This window comes from Polypterus senegalus, chromosome 16 (assembly GCF_016835505.1).
Source record: "Polypterus senegalus isolate Bchr_013 chromosome 16, ASM1683550v1, whole genome shotgun sequence".
Lineage (NCBI taxonomy): Eukaryota > Metazoa > Chordata > Cladistia > Polypteriformes > Polypteridae > Polypterus > Polypterus senegalus.
The window spans coordinates 103,319,195-103,338,018 of record NC_053169.1 but is presented as its reverse complement, the minus strand read 5'-3'; the positions used below and the strand labels follow the sequence as shown (position 1 = coordinate 103,338,018).

General features: G+C 46.9%; 1 protein-coding gene across 1 annotated transcript in view; it reads right to left on the bottom strand.

Moving 5' to 3' along the window:
- The window catches only part of kctd3 (potassium channel tetramerization domain containing 3), a 41,161-nt gene extending 25,378 nt beyond the window's left edge, over positions 1-15,783 (bottom strand). The window contains exons 1-9 of the mRNA XM_039738793.1: positions 15,134-15,783; positions 13,559-13,612; positions 10,711-10,756; positions 7,645-7,718; positions 7,439-7,497; positions 6,713-6,793; positions 6,239-6,385; positions 4,453-4,543; positions 2,187-2,377 (exon numbers count right to left, since the gene is read on the bottom strand). Of these exons, the coding sequence (XP_039594727.1) occupies positions 2,187-2,377; positions 4,453-4,543; positions 6,239-6,385; positions 6,713-6,793; positions 7,439-7,497; positions 7,645-7,718; positions 10,711-10,756; positions 13,559-13,612; positions 15,134-15,204 (814 nt within the window). The 5' untranslated portion in view covers positions 15,205-15,783. The remainder of the gene's footprint in view (positions 1-2,186; positions 2,378-4,452; positions 4,544-6,238; positions 6,386-6,712; positions 6,794-7,438; positions 7,498-7,644; positions 7,719-10,710; positions 10,757-13,558; positions 13,613-15,133) is intronic.
- Positions 15,784-18,824: the final 3,041 nt, after the last annotated feature.

Below are 18,824 nucleotides of genomic sequence, written 5' to 3'. Positions count from 1 at the left end.
TCAGTCGTCTGTTACTGCGATCACAACCCCTTCTCCCCACTCCTCGATGAAATATACGGATTACCGTTAGCTCGAGTCACACGGGGGACCCCACAGGCGAAGCGTTTTCAAATTAACGTATTAATATAAATGGGCTGGAGACACCAAGGGGGACCCCAGTCTCCCCCCAGGGCAGCTTGAATGTATTTGTGTAGCGCGTCGAGGCAAGGAGGCACAGGACTGTGCTGCGATTGTGTAATTGTGTATTCAGTTCACCACAGGGGACCTCACATGGTACCCCACGGGGTCCTCCTTTTTGAATGTATGTGTTAATATAAACAGGCTGGAGACTCCAAGGGAGACCCCCGTCACCACCCAGGGCCACTTGTATTGATTTGTGCAGATGTCGAGGCAGGGGGGCTGCTGTAGGATGGCAGTGGGGGGGTTCATGGAGGTTATCTATTATTTGCCTTGCTACTGTTTTGGTACCAGTACTGAGGTCAGAAAGTCCAGATTGTAGTACCAATCCAACACCAGCCACACGCGACCAACTCCTTGAGTGACATGAAGGCAAACTGTGAACTTTAAAAGTTTTACTGAATACAAAACATGCAAATATAAAAATCCCGTGGGTCCAAATGTTTACTTCAGTGATTCAATTATGACGGTAAGAGTGGCAGACAGAAGAGGCCATCATCTTCTTCTTTCTGTCCCTCTCTTTAAACATTGTACCAGCTTACACAAGCCACGGGTGCAAGGAGCTATAAAGGATAAACGTAACAGCCATCCACTCACATATTGTTAACGCCATTTTGTTCTGCTTTAGGGTTGTGGGACCCTGAGCCACAGAGAATAGCCACAAAGAGGCCCAAACTGGAATTGGCAACTCACTCACACACTCACACACACACACACACTCACGCGCACACACACACTCACGCACTCACGCGCACACACTCACGCGCACACACTCACGCGCACTCACACACTCAGCAGGCTGATGGATGACTGGATCTTCACTTCCGAGTGGGTGCGGGTGCTCGTTTGTGCTGGAGTGGGCCGTGTGGTGGACTGGTACCCAGCTAGAGGTGGCTCCCGCCCTGTGCCCGACACTGCCAGGGTAGGCTCTACCCCCCCAAGAGGTTGAACTGAATTATGTAGATTTGGAAATGCTGTGTTATTTAATGTATAATTGGGAATGTTGAAACTGAAAGGACAGGCAAGTTGAGAACATCAAAATGACTTTCTTTTTATTAATTCTGGTGTGTATTTGTCATACTATTTACTTATTTATTGAGCTTCTGTAAAAAGCCAAATGTTACCCTGGGGACAAATAAACTGTTCTCTCTCTACCTCTCTATTATATAGCGCCTTTTCCATCTGTCATATACTGTTGGCCTTTTCATATCAGAAGTGTGAGGGCACAAGGGTAACCCCGTGGCGAACCGGTGCCCTTTCCAGAGTTGGCTCCTGCCTTCCACCCCCATGTTATGAAGACAGATAAGAGCCACGGATTTGGGCTGGAGATCTGCAAGTTAGGCCGGCCAATCTTTTTCATTTAGGACAATTTCTGTCCATCCAGCACAGACTTGGGGTTTCGTTACGCTGGACACATACAGTGTAAATGTTTTCTATGTGCCATTTACTGAAATATATTTTGTAATTCATGAATTAATAAAATGCATTGTAATTTTTCATTCCAGCAGATGGCGCACTGCAAACATTAACACAGCTGCTGGGACTCCTGTAGCAAAGGCTGTCGAACTGAGGTGACAGACAGACCGACCGACACTATAACTTCAAAAAGATAAAATATAAAAAGTGAATGGGAACGGTAGAGGGAGTAGCAGTCTCACCAACGTCTACGAAACAGTCTGGTGATCTGCCCTGATTAACAAAACGAGAGGAGGAGTGAATCACTTAAATACGTCCCAAAGTCTGTTAACATCTAAAAGGAGAGAATGCCGACCTCCTAGGCCCAGAGTTTGAGACCCCCGTGGTCAGATCATCGACATCACAGTCAGGGGGCTCCAGTGGGTTCAGCACCACCCCATCAGTCTTTTTGTATTTAGTCTTTTATATTCTTCAGTTTCCTTGACCAGGTTATAAAGTTTAGTAGAACAAAGCAAACAAGCTGAATGGCCGTGCAGCGGGACCCACGACAGTGGCGGACACTCTGACGCAGGGCAGGCCCGGCCAACACTCACCTATTTCGCTGCCACTGCCGCCATCCTGGATACTCCACAGGATAATGTTGCTCTCAGAGGCCACGGCCACCATTTTATCCTTGTCGCCATGAGGACCCCCGACCACTTTGGCATTGAGGGCGACTCGCTCGATTGTCCAGTCCAGGTAAGGGCTAGAGAAAACCTGCTGCCACCCTGATGACTCCTTTATCCTGTGCGGTTTCAAGATGAAAAGAAAGATTAACACTGCAGAGCCATTTAAAGAGATTTACGGCAAACATCCGAAGCACTTGGATTGTGCGCAGATTTTAACGTGACTGCAGCACGTGGCGGCCCCCAGTTTAACATACATGGGAAGGAAACACTCAAATTGACTTTTGACTCCGTTTTCAGTGGTGAATCACTTCATTTTGTGTTTTGAATAAACTAATGCAACTTATGCTGAATGCCAACTGCCAGGGTACCTGTGGTCCTGTGACAAAGTAATCCTGACGTCCTCACTTCTTGTGTGTTTGTCACAGCACATGGCCTCAGATCTTTACACAAACTAGAAGATCAGATTACGGGACCCGAGTGAAAACACAACACCTCTTCTAAATCGTAATAATGTTACCCAGCGATTCCATCGTCAGTGTGAAAAGATAACTGCCCCTCAATTTCCTCACTCAAAGAGCTTTAATTAATAAGTAGCCGTCCCCCGTGGCTCCGCCCATGTAAAGTGAGGAGGGCCCCGCCCAGCTCCTGCCTGACATCACGTTTACCCCTCCCCTCGGCCCGCAGCCTCTGTCTTGGATTAGCGTGAATAAGTCGCTCCTTCAAGTGAACTCGGCACGATGACAGAAGTCACAAAATCAACCGGAATGTTCAAGTAAATTATAGAAAAAAAAATATCTAACTTCGTGAAGCAGTTCTCTCGTGAAAAGTGGACAGATGGACAGACAGATATTGGATTTTATACATACACAGATTCAACTCGGTTCATCTAAACCTCAGCATGACAGTGAAGTCGTCACCAATTCCAGAAGAGACAGACACCTCAGTCTGAGCCATTATCACCAAATGAAGAGCACTTGAAAACGCGGTCAATCACCCTAGGTAGGGCCAACGTGACCCCAAGGGCACAGAGGCAATCCGTTCAGGAAGCCACAGAGGGTCCCACAAGAACATCCAAAGAACTGCAGACCTCTGTAGCTGCAGGTGAAGTCAGAGTTCAAGAGGCCAAGATTCAGGAAAGATTGGAAACATCAGCTATCCATGAGAAACATCAGCACTCATCTCACATTGGCAAAGAGGCACTTGGATGATCCCCTCACGCCTACAGGAATGAGGACAGACGAGTCCAAGGTAGACCTCGCTGGAGGACACGGGGCTCACCACGCCTGCTGTTCGACTGTCATGAAGGACTGAGATCCAAGTTTAGGAAGTCGTGATTACTGCTGCTGAAGACGCTGCAACCAAGTAGTGCAACTGTGGACACGGGTGACAGACAGACAGACAGACATGAGAGGCACCACACCGTAACTGACAGACAGATGTGAAAGGCAGTGTATGATAGCTGGCTAGCCGACTACACAGACCGATGGACAGACAGACCGGCGGACCTTTACTCGCCCCCAAGGGAAATGAAGACTTGACAGAAGCTTGAAACATCTCACACACAAACAACACACACACACACAAAGACTTCTGGCTTGGATAAAACGATGTGAGAGCTGCAGGCAGTCAAGTGAAGTGGCTTTACTGTCATACCCTCCACACCCGGTATGGCGGCATACAGTGGCACAGGAGGAGGCCCAGAGTCCGGACAGCCAAGGGGGAGATGCGGTGGCAGCGTGGTGTACTGGTTAAGGCTTTGGACAATCCCGCTACTCTGTGACCCTGAGCGAGTCACTTCACCTGCCGTTGAACCGATTGGAAAAACAAAAGAATCTCTCAATTACTGTAAGTCATCCTTGGGTGAAGGCGTCAGCTGTGACTGTAATAAGAGGCATGGCGGTGCTTTAGATTGGCCCAGAGGTGCAGCAGGTTTACGTTTTAAGGGACCTTTACCACTTTACCACAGCAGCACCAGCTTGTTGTGTGCACAAGTAAGACCTGACAGAGGGAAGTGAATTCAGGAAGTTAATTCCCTGAACAAATAAAGTCCTCATTTGAAAGCTGTCATGTGTGTTCACTCAGGTTCCCCTTCTGTAATATTACATTTTGCCTAAAGGTCAGAGGGCACTCATTGTGTTAAATATGCAAAGACTTTTCCCAGCACTGTAATATGACGAGATCGCCACAATACCTGTAGCACACCACAAAATGGGCATAAGCAGCAACGATCCAGTTGTGGTGACCAGCCACTATTAGCACTTTGCGAGGATCCACAGGAGAACCTGCAGGTGACAAAAAAAAAAAAAAACAAAATCAAAGGTGCCATCTGGACCTTCAGCTCAGACCTGGGCACTCCCATCACATAGCAGGCCCAGGAGGAGCGGAGGTGGCAGCGCCTGTAAAAACCTTCTTCAAAAGTCACCTCTTGGAGGTTCCCACATTTCATTGTCAAGCAACATTGAATCCCAGAGGATTTCATTTGCCGTTTTTGTAACTGATCAACTGAAAAAGAATGTCGATGTGAAACAGGTCTCTACATGAATTAGAAATATAAAACACTACATTATTGATCTTGCTGATATTCACGCCCATTGATGTGGCACATCACTGGCACTGCCCATTGGCTTAGAAGGCCCATCATTACTTTAATGGAGGTCCCCCATCTGGGGTTTCAATTGGTTGCATCTGGAAAGTCCAACACCTACAGGGTGAAGACCGAAAAACACGCCAAGCAACTCCATGAAAAACACAAGTCAGGAAGTGGAGAGAAGAAAACCTTCAAGTCACTGAATATCCAGTTACGCCAGTCATGAAGAAATGGAAAGGGTTTGGCACAGCAGCAAATCTGCTAGAGCAGGGCGTCCACAAAAACTGAAGACGACGAGTGAGGGAGACCAGCGAGGGCCACCCGAGACCTCTAAAAGAGTCACAAGCCACAGTGACAGACACTGGTGAGACTGTCCCAAGGTGCTTCACCAGTCACAGCATTATGAGACAAGAAAAAATAATGCACAGGGCATCTCGGCACATGGGGGACAGAGAAGTCACCAGGAAGGAGGTTCTGAGGCCTAATGAGACCAAAATGGAGCTCTCAGGCCATCAGACCAAATGCCATGTCACACTGAACATGATCAGAAACACAAAAAAGGCAGAGAGATACAATGGAATCCATTCAAATTTGGGGCCGTGTGTAGCCTGGAAGCATTGGGTTGTGGGGATGCTTGTCAGCAGCAGGCCGTGGAGGGCTTGTGAGAGGAAAAAAGAAGGCAGCAAAATACGAGGAAATCCAGGAGGAAAACCTACGGAGAGTCTGCACCTTGGGAGAAGATGGCGAGCCCAAGCATGAAGCCAAACCTAGCATGCACTGGATTGGCTTCCCAACATGAGTGTGAATGAGTCAAACGTAAGATTTAAATGAGTTAACGAGTGTGAAGTGTAAATGCAGTCAGCTTACAGCACTGATCAGTTTGAACTTTAACATTAAGAGTCCGTGTCAAGACACCAAAATGATATCTGCTGCCATTTCATGTTTTAAATGTGAAAACTCCCAGGCGAGTGAAGACGATTTGTGGGCGCTACACTTTCAGTCAGGTTTGAAGGAGACGAATCCCATACCACATGAGGAAGGACCACACCGAGGCTTTAACTCCTTCCTATTGACTAAGGGGTCGGGCAGCAGCCACGTGTTGCACGTCGGCTCTGTACATGTAACAATACGACGACTTCTACTAAAGAGATCAAACCAGCAGGCCGTGTCAAACTGCACCTCCATCCTAGTTTGGATGATTACGTATATAAATGTCGTGCTTTAAGGCCCTGCGTATGCTCAGTCGTCAGTGCTGCACAAAGCAACCAGAACTGAAGCCGAGGATCAGAGACTTCATAAACAGCAACACGTGCCAATGCTGCCATCAAGTGACCAAACCTCAACACTGCACGACAGACATAGAGCAATCAGGAAGAGCTGGTGACCTCACCAATCCGCGTGGGTCGCTCGGCGGCCCCTGCCAGTGGGGTCTGCGGACAAGTCCTGGAACTGCTTGCTTCTTGAGAGGTTTGGGAGGCTCGGTCTTCAAGCGTGGAGGCCGCGGCAGCAGAAGGGCACACCTTTCGACTCGGAATTGCTGCCATGAAATGAAAAGAGAAGAAAGTGATGTCTGATAAATGAGAAACCAAACACATTGGGCAAGTTGTACAGCAAATATTCATATTGATGAAGTCCAACAAGGGGATCGACACGATAGCCGAGTAGTCAGCTGGCTGATGCCGAGTTTGAAAGTAGCACAACAAATACAAGGGGCACTCTGTGTCATGAATGCAAAGCCCCCCCATCATCATCTTTGGTCAATACCCTGTCTGTCACCAAAGAGCCCAGGCCATTTACTTTAACTAAACATGTGGGAGTTCATCCAGGAGGAAGCAGGCAGCTTAGGTCTTCCTTGGTGACTTACCGGGAGGAGGAAGGTATCCATGGAAAAGAACGCTGCCACATGATGACCGCTCAAGCTCTTCACAAAGCAGCAGTCGTATTACTGAAACAAAGAGGAAGAAGTGATCAGCAGTGACCCTCCATCATACCTCTGGGTCTCCTTCTGAGAACTGAACTATTCACTGCCCCAGTCGGCCCAGATCTTGCCCAACGTCAAGAATGTGTCACTTGTGCGATACTTGAGATCACAAACATGTGTGTTAAGTCAAAGCAGCCCGATGTGCTGTGGCAGAGAGGGAGGCTCAGGGCAGCCTACAGTGTGCTGCTTGATGACCTCTGGGGGTCCGGTGGCCACAGCTTCCAGCTCGGAAGGTCGAATCCCAGCCCAGTTCTCTTTGTTCCTGCATGTGTCTGTCCCCCCAACCCCAAAACACAAAACAAATCTAAACTGGCCACACACAAGTCTCTTTGGACTTTAAAAACCAGAAGAAAACCTCCACACACACAGCGAGAAGATGAATACTCTGGGTAGCTGGTGAACGGGCATGAAGTTGAGCCTTCAGAACGCACCGTGTGCCCGCGTGGTTTATAAGATCTGCAAAATGGTGACCAGCATACTATAAAAGGAGCCTACAAAAAGACGACGTGTTTGAATCAGAGTTGTGGAAAGCAAGCCTGAGAGTCAAGTGCATTACTACAAGTTCAAATAAAATGAACGAGAAAACGGGGAGCTGACAGAAATACATACCTAATGGCGTAATTCCATAAAATTCAGCTTCATGACGTAGAACGTTGATATTCACCCCTCTAGACAGAATAAACAAAAGGATTGTCAGTTTTTAACGCATTCTCTTTTGGTAAGAATGACTTCTTTACTAAGGGACAAACAGGATAAGCCCTGGACACCCAATAAACATCTCCAGCTGAACAACAAGCCTCGAGTTAAATAATTACCTCAAGTCTAGTTCTTTGGTTCGAAGAAAATTCAAGATGGGGGCAAAGGCTGTAGGATCACGATCAATGAAAATCTGCAAAGAGAAACAAACGTGAAATTCTAACAATCCAGAAGCCAGTGAGCTGCTCCAAACCAAACAAGTTTTCAAGAGTCAATGGAGACGGCGGCCATCTTGTTGAAGTTCGGTGGCCATGGCGAGTTCATCCACAGTCTCCGCCGGTCGTCTTCCCTTTTCAGTTCTGTTTTGGTACGGCAAACACACAAACTCGGACAGACGAGCCCGTCTTCCATTAGACTGCTCAAACACGCTCACCTCTCTTCTTTACTTGTGGTCTCGCCGTTTGCACCGTACGTCTGGCAGAGTACTCGCCGCTGGTCTCACACACACTAGAGTCCGGCCTGACGACGTTACACAAAAATCAAACTCGTCTCACTTGGTTCACTGCAGAGCACGATGGACGACTCACTGGGCTTGCCACCGGTACGCGCCGTGACTGTTAACGACTCCTTAGGCCGGGTAAATGAAGGCTACGACTGAAAACTGCTGGTAATGGCCTACCTTGTATGACATGTGTTTGCTATGACTGGAGCAGCACACTGCATTGATTAAATACAAAACGTAAATCTGCACACTCTCTCCATATTCTCGAACATTGATGGAATTAATTAAGGCGTTTCCACGCTCATCGCCCGCTTGCTTTGTGCCAAATCAGACGATAACTCATTCTGTTTCAGTCTCCTGGTAGTTCAGATGTTCTTCACACGGTAAACTTTCAAGCAAATCACAAGTGACCAAAAACCGCCCCGTGGGTGTGCTGTGGACTTCCTTCATTGGGCACAATCGTCATGAAGATTTGTCCAGAGCTGTGCTTGGGCACTGGCACATTTGTGATGAGAATGCGGTTGGCTTACCAAGCAGAAGAGAATATGGCAATGGCTTACTGTGCGCATTGCAGGAAAGACGCAACTCATCTGGGCGAGCTGTGCCGAGGACACGAGGTGATGTGTTTCAAATTCGCGTAGACATTGGATGGGTACTCAAATTCTGACTGTGGTATCGATGCCAGCTTTCAGGCCTCAGTACCGATTCCAAAATGGTTCATAGCAAATCCCAAATAAACATCCGCCGATCTCACAGCTGCAAACACACGCACTCCGCTGCACTCCGCAAACCGCCAGCAGGAGCAGGATGGTCTGAAGGTTCACTCCTTGGAGTGTCCAACGCATTCATACAAACAGACACGTTCAAAGGCTGAGGCGGCGCGTGTGGTGGGAGTTTCCCCTGGGAGTTCTTATCATGCTAACAAACAACTGAGCACAAGGTGCTGGAGAACCACCATTTATGATGGCAGAGCTGAGGAGGAGGAGGAGGAGAAGGAGGAAGACGTTGGCTCGAGCAAACAACAGCAGCAGCAGCTATGGGCGCACACCTGAGGGCCGCATGAACAGCCGGCTTAGAACAAACTAGGAGAGGCAGAGCACCGCAGTGAATGCCAGTGGACACTAGAGGGCACTCTTGTCACATGCAATATAAAACAGGAAACGAGAACAAAGGTTCCCTTCACAAATTTCATGTTTGCTTTTTAATGAAACAAAACATTTTGAAAGTTAAAAAGCAGCCCCTTTTGAAGTATAAAACCACGTGTTCTTCCTCAAATACTTAACGGTTAGTTCAATTTCCCTAGAATGGTGTTTTTGACATTACAGAGATGGCACTGGTAAAGAAGTCTAGCAATAAATAAGTGAATAATGCAAAGCACGTCTTTTTAAAACAAACAAACAGAGGCACACCAATTTTAAACTGACTAACAATGAAATTGGACCCATTAAAAAGGCGCACAGACGAATTTGAACTCGAATCGCACTCACAAAAGGATTGGCCACAGAAATGGTGCAGAATCTTTTAACAGAATCACAGGGAGTTAGAGCTCTGCTGCACAAGTAAAATTATGGAAGGGGGATTAAGAAGTGATTCACACAATTATCTAAAGACCCCGTCAGATTTAACTCTCTTAAAGAAATGCTCCACCCAAAAATGACATCCTTTTAAATTACTCACCCCATGGGTTTTGTAGGGATGGCAGAGAAATGATTTTAAACTCATTCTTTCATAGAGCACAAGAATAAAAAATGTTATTATGGAAAACACACCAGTGGTAGCCATCGCTCTACAAAGGCAAAAAGAAATAGCTGCCGTCACTCGTGTCACCCAATTCACATGTCAAATATCCACAACGTGGAACACACGCACACTTTTTTGCTAAAATATTATTGTAAAAACCTGCGCACACCATAAACAGGAAGGGCAGTTCTCACAGGACTGAGTTTGGAATTGAAGGCCCGCCTCTCCTCCTCATTCATTGGTCAGAAGCTCTGCCTCTTCCTCTCCGTATTCAATTCAAGAACTTAATCTCACTGGTGAACAGCATTTCTCGTTTATACCGTGTGCTGATTTTTCCATTTGCAGGACCACCCTGGTCCAAAGAGCCCCAGAAATCTCTGTGAACGTCCAGTACTGTTAACGGTGATTTATGGGCTGGCAAAGAATTTTATTATCAATTAGCGGACTTATTCTGTATTGGGCCACGCTCTATTGAACAATTGCGATAATTAGGACATGGCAGGGGTGGGCTGTGTAAGTACGGTGGAGGGTCTACGACCAAAGTAAGAGAACCAACAATTATTTTGCCAACAGATTAATTGCTCAACATGCAAATATTTCATTCAAACATGAAAGTTTAATTCCTGACACGATGCTCTCCTTCATACCTGCAGCACATACTGTAAACGCTCTAAAATGGCACTTGCCAACGAGGTGCATTGTAACAAGTCTTGCTTTGAACTGCAGTGTTAAGCTTAACACTTTCAAGGTCTTCTCGATAAAAGTCGAAGTCAACGGGTAGAAGGCCGAAACAAAGTATTGAGAGAAGTTAAAAGATGCCACCTCCACACAGACCGTGGCCTGAATTGAAACTAAACCCTTGTCTCGAAAACACGGGAGTGCCAACTACTGCACTAGCATGTCACCGAGTACAAACTCAAAATTAGCGAACTTTCGTACTCACCGCTCCGGTCTCGTCCCTTAATGTTGAAATTCTTCCACTAAGCAAACTGTAAAAAGAGGACAAGAGGAATAAACAGTCACTATCAAATCTGAAAATCACAAGTAAAACGTAAAGACCACACGCCTATCAAGTTTAGGGCACATATTGTGATGAAACGCTCAGCTATTTCCGATTTAACGGTGGTCACTCATTCTCTAACGACTGATAAATGTTCGGCCACCACCATTTTGGACCGTCTGTAACTGTGGCTCAAAAGGTACCCGTCTTTGCACATTACGTGCCCACTCCAGTTTGTCCCGCCTTTGAAAGCTCGCGTCTTCTTTCAGTTGACTGTGTGGTGTGCCCGCTGCCACTCTGCTTCTGCTGCTGTACGACTGTAACAAATGCCAGTCAGCTCTTACTTTAGTTTTATTAGGTTGGTTCTTCTTCTGACCCAGCCACCAGGGCATTTCTTCATGCCTGTCACAAGCCTGGATAAATGGGGAGGGTTACATTAAGAAGGGCATCTGGTGCCAAATTTTGGCAGATCAATACGTGGATAACAATACAAATGTCCATACTGGATCAGTCAAGGCCCGGGTTAACAACGATCGCTCGCCACCAGTACTCTTAGCCAACAGGGTGCTGCCGGAAATTGGGCTACTGATTTTTTACAGTTGGTTGTTGTTCTACTAAAATGAAGATGCTGCCCCACTCCACCTCTGACTTATCTGAACATTTCCGCTATCACCTCCCAAGTCGAGGTCACATTACGTAACTTCTAGTCATAGGGCATCGTTGGACTTGCCGACTGCAGTTGCTGATCTCGTTGTCACAATTGAAATCTCCGGACATGTCAAGTTTAGCAGCTGCATCATGAATTTTAAGCACAGCTGTTCCTGTCCCTCTCTGTGACAGCCAATGGCGTGCTGCAATTTCACACATAATCCATCCTATCGTGGTACATAAAACACGAAACATCAGACAGACAGACCAGCTTCTCTTCTGTTTGTGAGCCTGGCTGCTGCTTTATATGTTCTGCACCTCTCCATCTGAGGGTACGTCGCTGGGTATGCCTGACCAGACGATTGACTTTCATTTTCCTCCAACTCGCTAAGATTATGTAAATGAAGGCTGCAATGAAAAATCGGTGGAAAAATGACCAAATGTGACATGGCCTTAAAACAACAAACCTGAGGGCTCCAACCTCGCTTTGTGACTGGACAAGCGTCCCTCTCCGGCTCACCCCACAGCAGTCGCACTTGCGCTCTCTACTTCTTTCAGTGCACTCTATGCTCCATTCTCTCTCCCAAATGTCCAACAGGACATCATCACCCCACAATAATTGACCTCAGAGGTCAAAGGCCATCTTTCTGATAAAGGTCACCCCATCTGCTGGCACACAGCCCATTCGAGCCCACCACTACCAGTCAACCTGCTCCTACAGTAGTTCTTCTATTTTTCAGTAATCTTCTTCAGTTTGGTCACAGTAAACATTGAGTGGCACCAACTGTAGTTTTAACCCACATTTTATGTTGCCACCGCTCAGTCCACCCATCGTCTGTGGTTCATGTTTTGATTTATTACAGTTTGAGAACTTTCTATCATTTCCATAAGCCGAGTTTTGTTGAATGCCAATGTGATTATACTTGACACGCTTGCGGAAGAGTCAGTTAAGAAACGAGTGACATAAATCGCATCATCAATCCTGGTGTGTGTACCCTCATGTTGGCGCCTAAGCGTCTTTAGAATTTAGTAACCATGTGGCCCTGTGCACATCAACTGAGCATCTGATGGACCAGAAAACACCACTCTTTGGAGGGAACAGGTGGGTTAAGTGTCGCAACCCGCATCTACATCACCCAACATGAAAAGCACACGAAGATACCCAAATGTCCACAAATTCATGGCAGGAAATCAACAAGACCCTGGACAAAGATGAGGGTTTCTGCTGCCAGAAATAGACACATCTATGAGCTCGATATGTTAGAGCAAAGGAAAAACTTTGGGAGAAAAGCCTGGGAATCCAGCTACTGGTGAGTGTCGCACACCCCACGTCTGACCAGCATGTGCGTCTGCAGCTCTCTGCTCCTCAGTCTGCACAGGCCTTAAGGGTGGCACCCGAAGTAACGTCATACCAACTTCACCCAGCTGTCTTATGTAAGCTCCACCTTACGGCTTGTCAGTCCTTCGGAGTGCACCTCTAGCTCTGGAGTTTTACCAACAAACCCCTAATCCAAATCTAGCAAAAAATACAAATACCCGTCCTGATCACACCGGAAAGAGTTAACTCGGTCAAACAAACAAACAAACAAACAAACAAACAACTCCTCCTCACGGGCTGCTATGACCACACAAACCTTTAAACAATCCAAAAACATTCAGCCGTGACAGAATGGGAAGAACAACCAGCAGTGATACGGAAAAGATCGGAACAAAAGTGCCTGACATGGACATGGTGTCCCCAAAAGATTACAACCATTCTGACACTACTGGGAAGGGACCAATAGGCTTTCATTTTAATGGTTTCTGCAAAATTTCATTATTTTAATAATAATAATTCCTTGCATTTCTATAGTACTTTTCTCACTACTCGGAGCGCTCAGGAATTGCAGGTTAAGGGCCCAACAGAGCAGAGTCCCAATTGGCATTTACGGGATTCGAATCGGCAACCTTCCAATTCTCTAGCCTCGGAGCCACCACTCCGCTCATTTTGACCGCCAAAGCCAATGGGTGTAGACGTACTGGGGTAGCCTTTTCAGTTACACGGACATCACTGCAAAACAACAAGTGGTTCCCGATGAAGACATATTACAGAATAGATATATTTGATTGAAAAGTCCAGGACAGAACATTCGAGAAGTTGTACCTTGAGAAGAAAGAGTCTGGAATCCACATAAGAGTCTGCCTCGAAGTGCTGAACCTGCAAAGTGAACAGAACAAAGACTTCAGACAGGTTAGACAAAGTACAAAACTCAGGTAACTTCTGAGGAGCATTTCTAATTTGGGACTTACTGTATTTATATCACGTTTTTGATTATTATGGTTTTTTAGCCATGAGTTACGTGTGTCAGAAATCAAACTGAACCTACACAGGCGTGTGGCGTCTGCACCAGAACATCGCAGTCAGGTGCAACTCGGATGAACCCCTCAAGTGCTCTTCCAGCAGCGCCTCCTGGTGGCACCTGAGGCACCCAACAGGGCTGTCCTCCAGGACTACAAGTCCCATGTGCCCCCTGCACTCACCCACCTATTCTGCTCGGTTTCTTTTCCTTTCACTGTTGCCACAAAGTCTTTTTTTTCCAGGTACACAGTGTGGCATTGTATTGCGCCTTTAGACCCCTGCTCTTGGAATTTATCATGGGTGTTACGAAGATTCTACTATTCAGATTGCATCACTTCTTACTCTGCGGTCACCATGTTTCTCTGTAGAGCGCCTCATGACCAGGCCTGCTTTTAGAGGCACGATATAATATAATGGCTGACTGACGAACTTCGCTATTTTGAGGGTAACATCTGGCACATTCTGGAGATCAGCCTTGAAGGGGATGCCACGCTGCTGCTGCATCTGAACAGGATGTGCCCACTCAGGTAAGCTTTACACTGCGGCCAAAAAGTCATTTGAACTCTCTCTCTCTCTCTATATATATATATATATATATATAACAAAAATTACATTTATAAATATATATATATATATATATATATATATATATATATATATATATATAGTATATATGTGCATATATATATATATATATATATATATATATATATATAAATTATTATATTATATACAAATAAATTATTATATTATATATAAATAAATTATTATATTATATATATTTATATATATTATAGTCAGGCCTTTAGAATTCAATTTAGAGTCATTGCCTATCCTTGCAGCCAGGAGCCCACCCCAGATGGACTGCCGATTCATCACATACCCACACACGGTGCCCATTTCCACTTTACATAAAAAGCCCACATTTAGGATACAGGAAGAAAAAAATTGGGGAACCTGGAAGTCAAACCCACAGAGACTCAGGAGGACGTGTAAAGTGCCCATTGCCGGCTACCCAAATAGCTGGACTCGTAATGCTGGTGCGCTAAGCACTGAGCCACCAGGCTGGATTACCCTCTAAAACAGGCACACGCGGTCAGCAGCAAATGTCACCGGGTGCGGCGCATTGCTACATCGCGTGTTCTAACGGGTTATTCTTATTTATATATATTATTATTATTATTATCGTTGTTGTTGTTATGATGCTCCGACGGGGCCAAACCAGAGATTTTTCCAAGCCGAGGCCCGCCGATTGGAGCTTTGCAGCCTCCCCCCTCCGCCGGCCGCAAGCAGGCCGGTCCTAAGCAGCCGAGCCCCCACCCTCGTCACGCCGCTCTGTAGTCCACCGAAGGCCGACCGGCCCTCGCCTTTTCGCCTCACCTGGTCCCGCCGACGTTCAGCTGCACGATTTCTCCAGATCCTGAAGCAAAACCGCTACCATTCCCGGCCATCTTCGTCCTCCACCCCCGTGCCCCGCTGCTGCTGCAGTCCGGCTGCTTTCTTTCGGCGCTTCCTCGGGAGGTTTGGATGTACGCCGGCACGCAGCTTCCCAACCCGAACAGCGGACAGGATCCGGTCGGGAGATTTCATAGGGCCGCGCGCGATCTGCCGTTTCTGCCTGATGCCACGCGAGGCCGAGATGCTGCCAGCCCGGGCGCCGTCGCCTCTTCCCAGGGATGACTGAGGGGTCCGACCGCCTTCCCGTCTGGAGCGCTGACGTCACCCCCGGCGCTCCAAGTATCCCGAGCCGCTCAGCTGGAAGGAGCGCCGCTGCCCGGCAACGCGAGGGGGGCGTTCACGGCGGCGGATCGAGCTGGCAGATCTGTCGGTGTGCCTGCCGACTCAATGCGATTATCTGGGGGATAACGGGGCGGCTTCATCGAGTTCTGTGTTATAGAGCGCCACGCACGGTAGGCAGACGCGTTGAAGCGTAGCAGTTCACCCTCTTTATCTCATTAAGATGGGGACAAAAATCGATCTTGTGCCGGTCGCCACCACTCACGGGGACAAGGCCAACGTGGCGATGCCGGTAAAACCAGCGACTGAACGGGGTTCAAATACAGTACGGGGGCAAGTTGACCCAGCAGCCTCACACGGCCATTCGATTGGTAGGAGACAAATGTGAAAGGCTACAAGGAATTGATCGAATATGGGAGGAGACTGAAAGCAAGGGGGAAAACTATAGAAATAAATGAAATTTGTGAGGCGGTGCCTCAAATGGCACGAAACCGAGGATCTCCTGCTGGACTCTGGATGATTATTGCCGTGGATTGGCGATGCTAGTGCGCTTGTTTGTGAGATCACCCTGGCGTCCCGTCCGGGTATTGTACCTGCCTTCCACCCACTGTTTGCTTGCATAGGCTCCAGCCTCCCCGCAACTCTGCTCTGGATAAGCGCTGTTGGAGGCTTAATAATAATAATAATAATAAGGAGCACCGAGATAGAATGACCGAGACACACACCGAATGGGAATTAAGAAACCCAATGATCGGCGAGTTTGTTTAACAATAAACGACTTCCAGTCACACCTCTAACAGAATTAACAGAATCAGCTATCCTGCTGTTAGAGCGCCTCGGAAAAATGACGGTGGCCTGGACTAGCCAGGGCTGCTCCACTCTGCCTTCTCGGGCCTTCCCGGACTTGTAAGGTGTAACGGAAAAGATAGAACTCAGTAAACAGGTGGGCATCTTGCTGTCAATCATCCGTCTAGTACCCGCCTACTTTTAGGGTGATGTTCTGGCTACCACAATCATCATCATCATCATTATTATTTTTATTAATATACATGTTATTTATATAGCGCCTTTACTTAACGTGCTTGGTTACAGCTCATTATTTTTTATATAGAAGTCTTATGGCAATGCTAGTTAAACTGGTGCCCGCCCTGTACGCTAGGCTAGACCCAGCCCATGAGAACAAATTAAATCGTCCATAATGCAATGCCAAATTAATTCGATTAAAAAGAACAACAGATATCACTTTTTAATTTTATTTCTTTTTTTTGTTTTGTTTTTATTCACTCTTAGGAGTGAAGGTGTGTGAACTGATTGTCGCAATGGTTGCCAGGTGTTGGCTTATTGTCTTCCAACTGTGTAAAAGATTCCTGTGTTTTGTACTTTCCTGTTGCCATCCACTTTCCTTTTGGGACAATGAAAGTCTACTTACTGCACCTCGTTTTAAACTGACAACATCAAGGAAAAGGGGAGACGATTGTACTGTGTGTGTAAATAAACGAACGTAAGGGACGAATAAGTTTTGATTTGAATCAGGTGTGCAGTAAGCCCAAATGTCCATTAGATGGCACTGTGATGTCAGAAACGACGCCTGGCCGAGGACTAAAGTGGGACAAAGGCGGGGAAGGCGCAGCAGTGAGCTGAGCGCGTTGTGACCTGAGTGTGTGTGTGTGTGTGTGAGTGTGTGTATGAGTGAGTGTGAGTCTGTCTGTGAGTGTGTGTGTATGAGTGAGTGTGAGTGTGAGTTTGTCTGTGTGTGTGTATGAGTGAGTGTGAGTGTGAGTGTAAGTCTGTCTGTGTGTGTCTGTGTAAGTCTGTCTGTGTGAGTGTGAGTGTAAGTCTGTCTGTATGTGTGAGTGTGAGTGTGAGTCTGTCTGTGTGTGTCTGTGTGTGTGTGCGTGAGTGTAAGTCTGTCTGTGTGTGTGAGTGTGAGTGTGAGTGCGAGTCTGTCTGTGAGTGTGAGTCTGTCTGTGTGTGTGTGTGTATGAGTGAGTGTGAGTGTAAGTCTGTCTGTGTGTGTCTGTGTGTGTGTGAGTGTAAGTCTGTCTGTGTGTGTGAGTGTGAGTCTGTCTGTGTGTGTGTGTATGAGTGAGTGTGAGTGTGAGTGTAAGTCTGTCTGTGTGTGTCTGTGTGTATGAGTGAGTGTGAGTGTAACTCTGTCTGTGAGTGTGAGTCTGTGTGTGTCTGTCTGTGAGTGTGTCTGTGTGTGTGTGTGTGTGCGTGTGTGTGTGTGAGTGTAAAGCTCAATGAGTGTAGTAATAACAGTACGTTTCCGTTACAGTATACTGTATAGCGCCTTACCACAGGCACACAGCTACTTCAGCCAAGTCAGGTTTACTGCCGTGTGTGTTCAGTACAATGAACTTTGTACTTGTGGGTCTCCTCAGGCAGTTGACAAAAATAACCGTCAAGGACACAAGCCTTTGGGGGGCTTTAGCCAAGAGATGCTTGTATTGGGGTCAGGCAGACTTAATGGAGTGAAGGAATTCAATTTACTATAAAGAGCATGTTGGGGTTCAACTGGAGTAGAAATCACTTTAAGATGACATCAGAAATGTGCAGGTAAAACATGGAGCAGTAAAACACAATAATAATACTAATAATAATAATAATAGTTATTGGCATTGATGTGGTGCTTTTAATCAACTCAAAGTGCTTCGTATAGACAGTAGGGGGAGACCCTCCAACCACCACCAATGCGCAGCGACCATCTGGATGGTGTGATGGCGGCCATCCTTGCGCCAGTGTGCCCAACACACGTCAGCTATCAGGTGGTGGGCGGGCAGGTGACAGAGATAGCTAGGCAATTAGAGATGAGGGATGTTTAGGGGGCCAGAATGACCATGTAGGGTGGGCAGATTAGTCAAGACATCAGGAAACACCCCACTGATTTCAAAAGACATCCCGGCCGCAGGACCTCAGCTTTATGCGTCATCTGAAGAATGGCGCCAGTTTTAACAGCATATTGTCACCATCATCATATTGGGGTATTGGGGTCCACACAGAGAGCACAGGGTTAGCGCCCCTGCTGGCTTAACTGACACCTCTTCCAGTAGCAGCCCCTGCTGTTCCTAAATGGTCTCCCATCCAAGTACTGGCCAGGGCCAAACCAGCTTAGCGTCAGGTGGTCTTGCTGTCCTGAAGTGCAGGAAGTGTGGCTGCTGGTTTAATACCAATATGGGGTGTAAAATGAAAAGACTCCAAACATGAAACGAGTTGGGGGTCTCAGCCAGGGAAGCCCCTTTAGAGATATGGATGACAATGTAAGGCGCACTGCCTCATGTCACACAATAAAGGATGCACACTGGAGATACAGTAACTCCCAGCCTCCATCTTT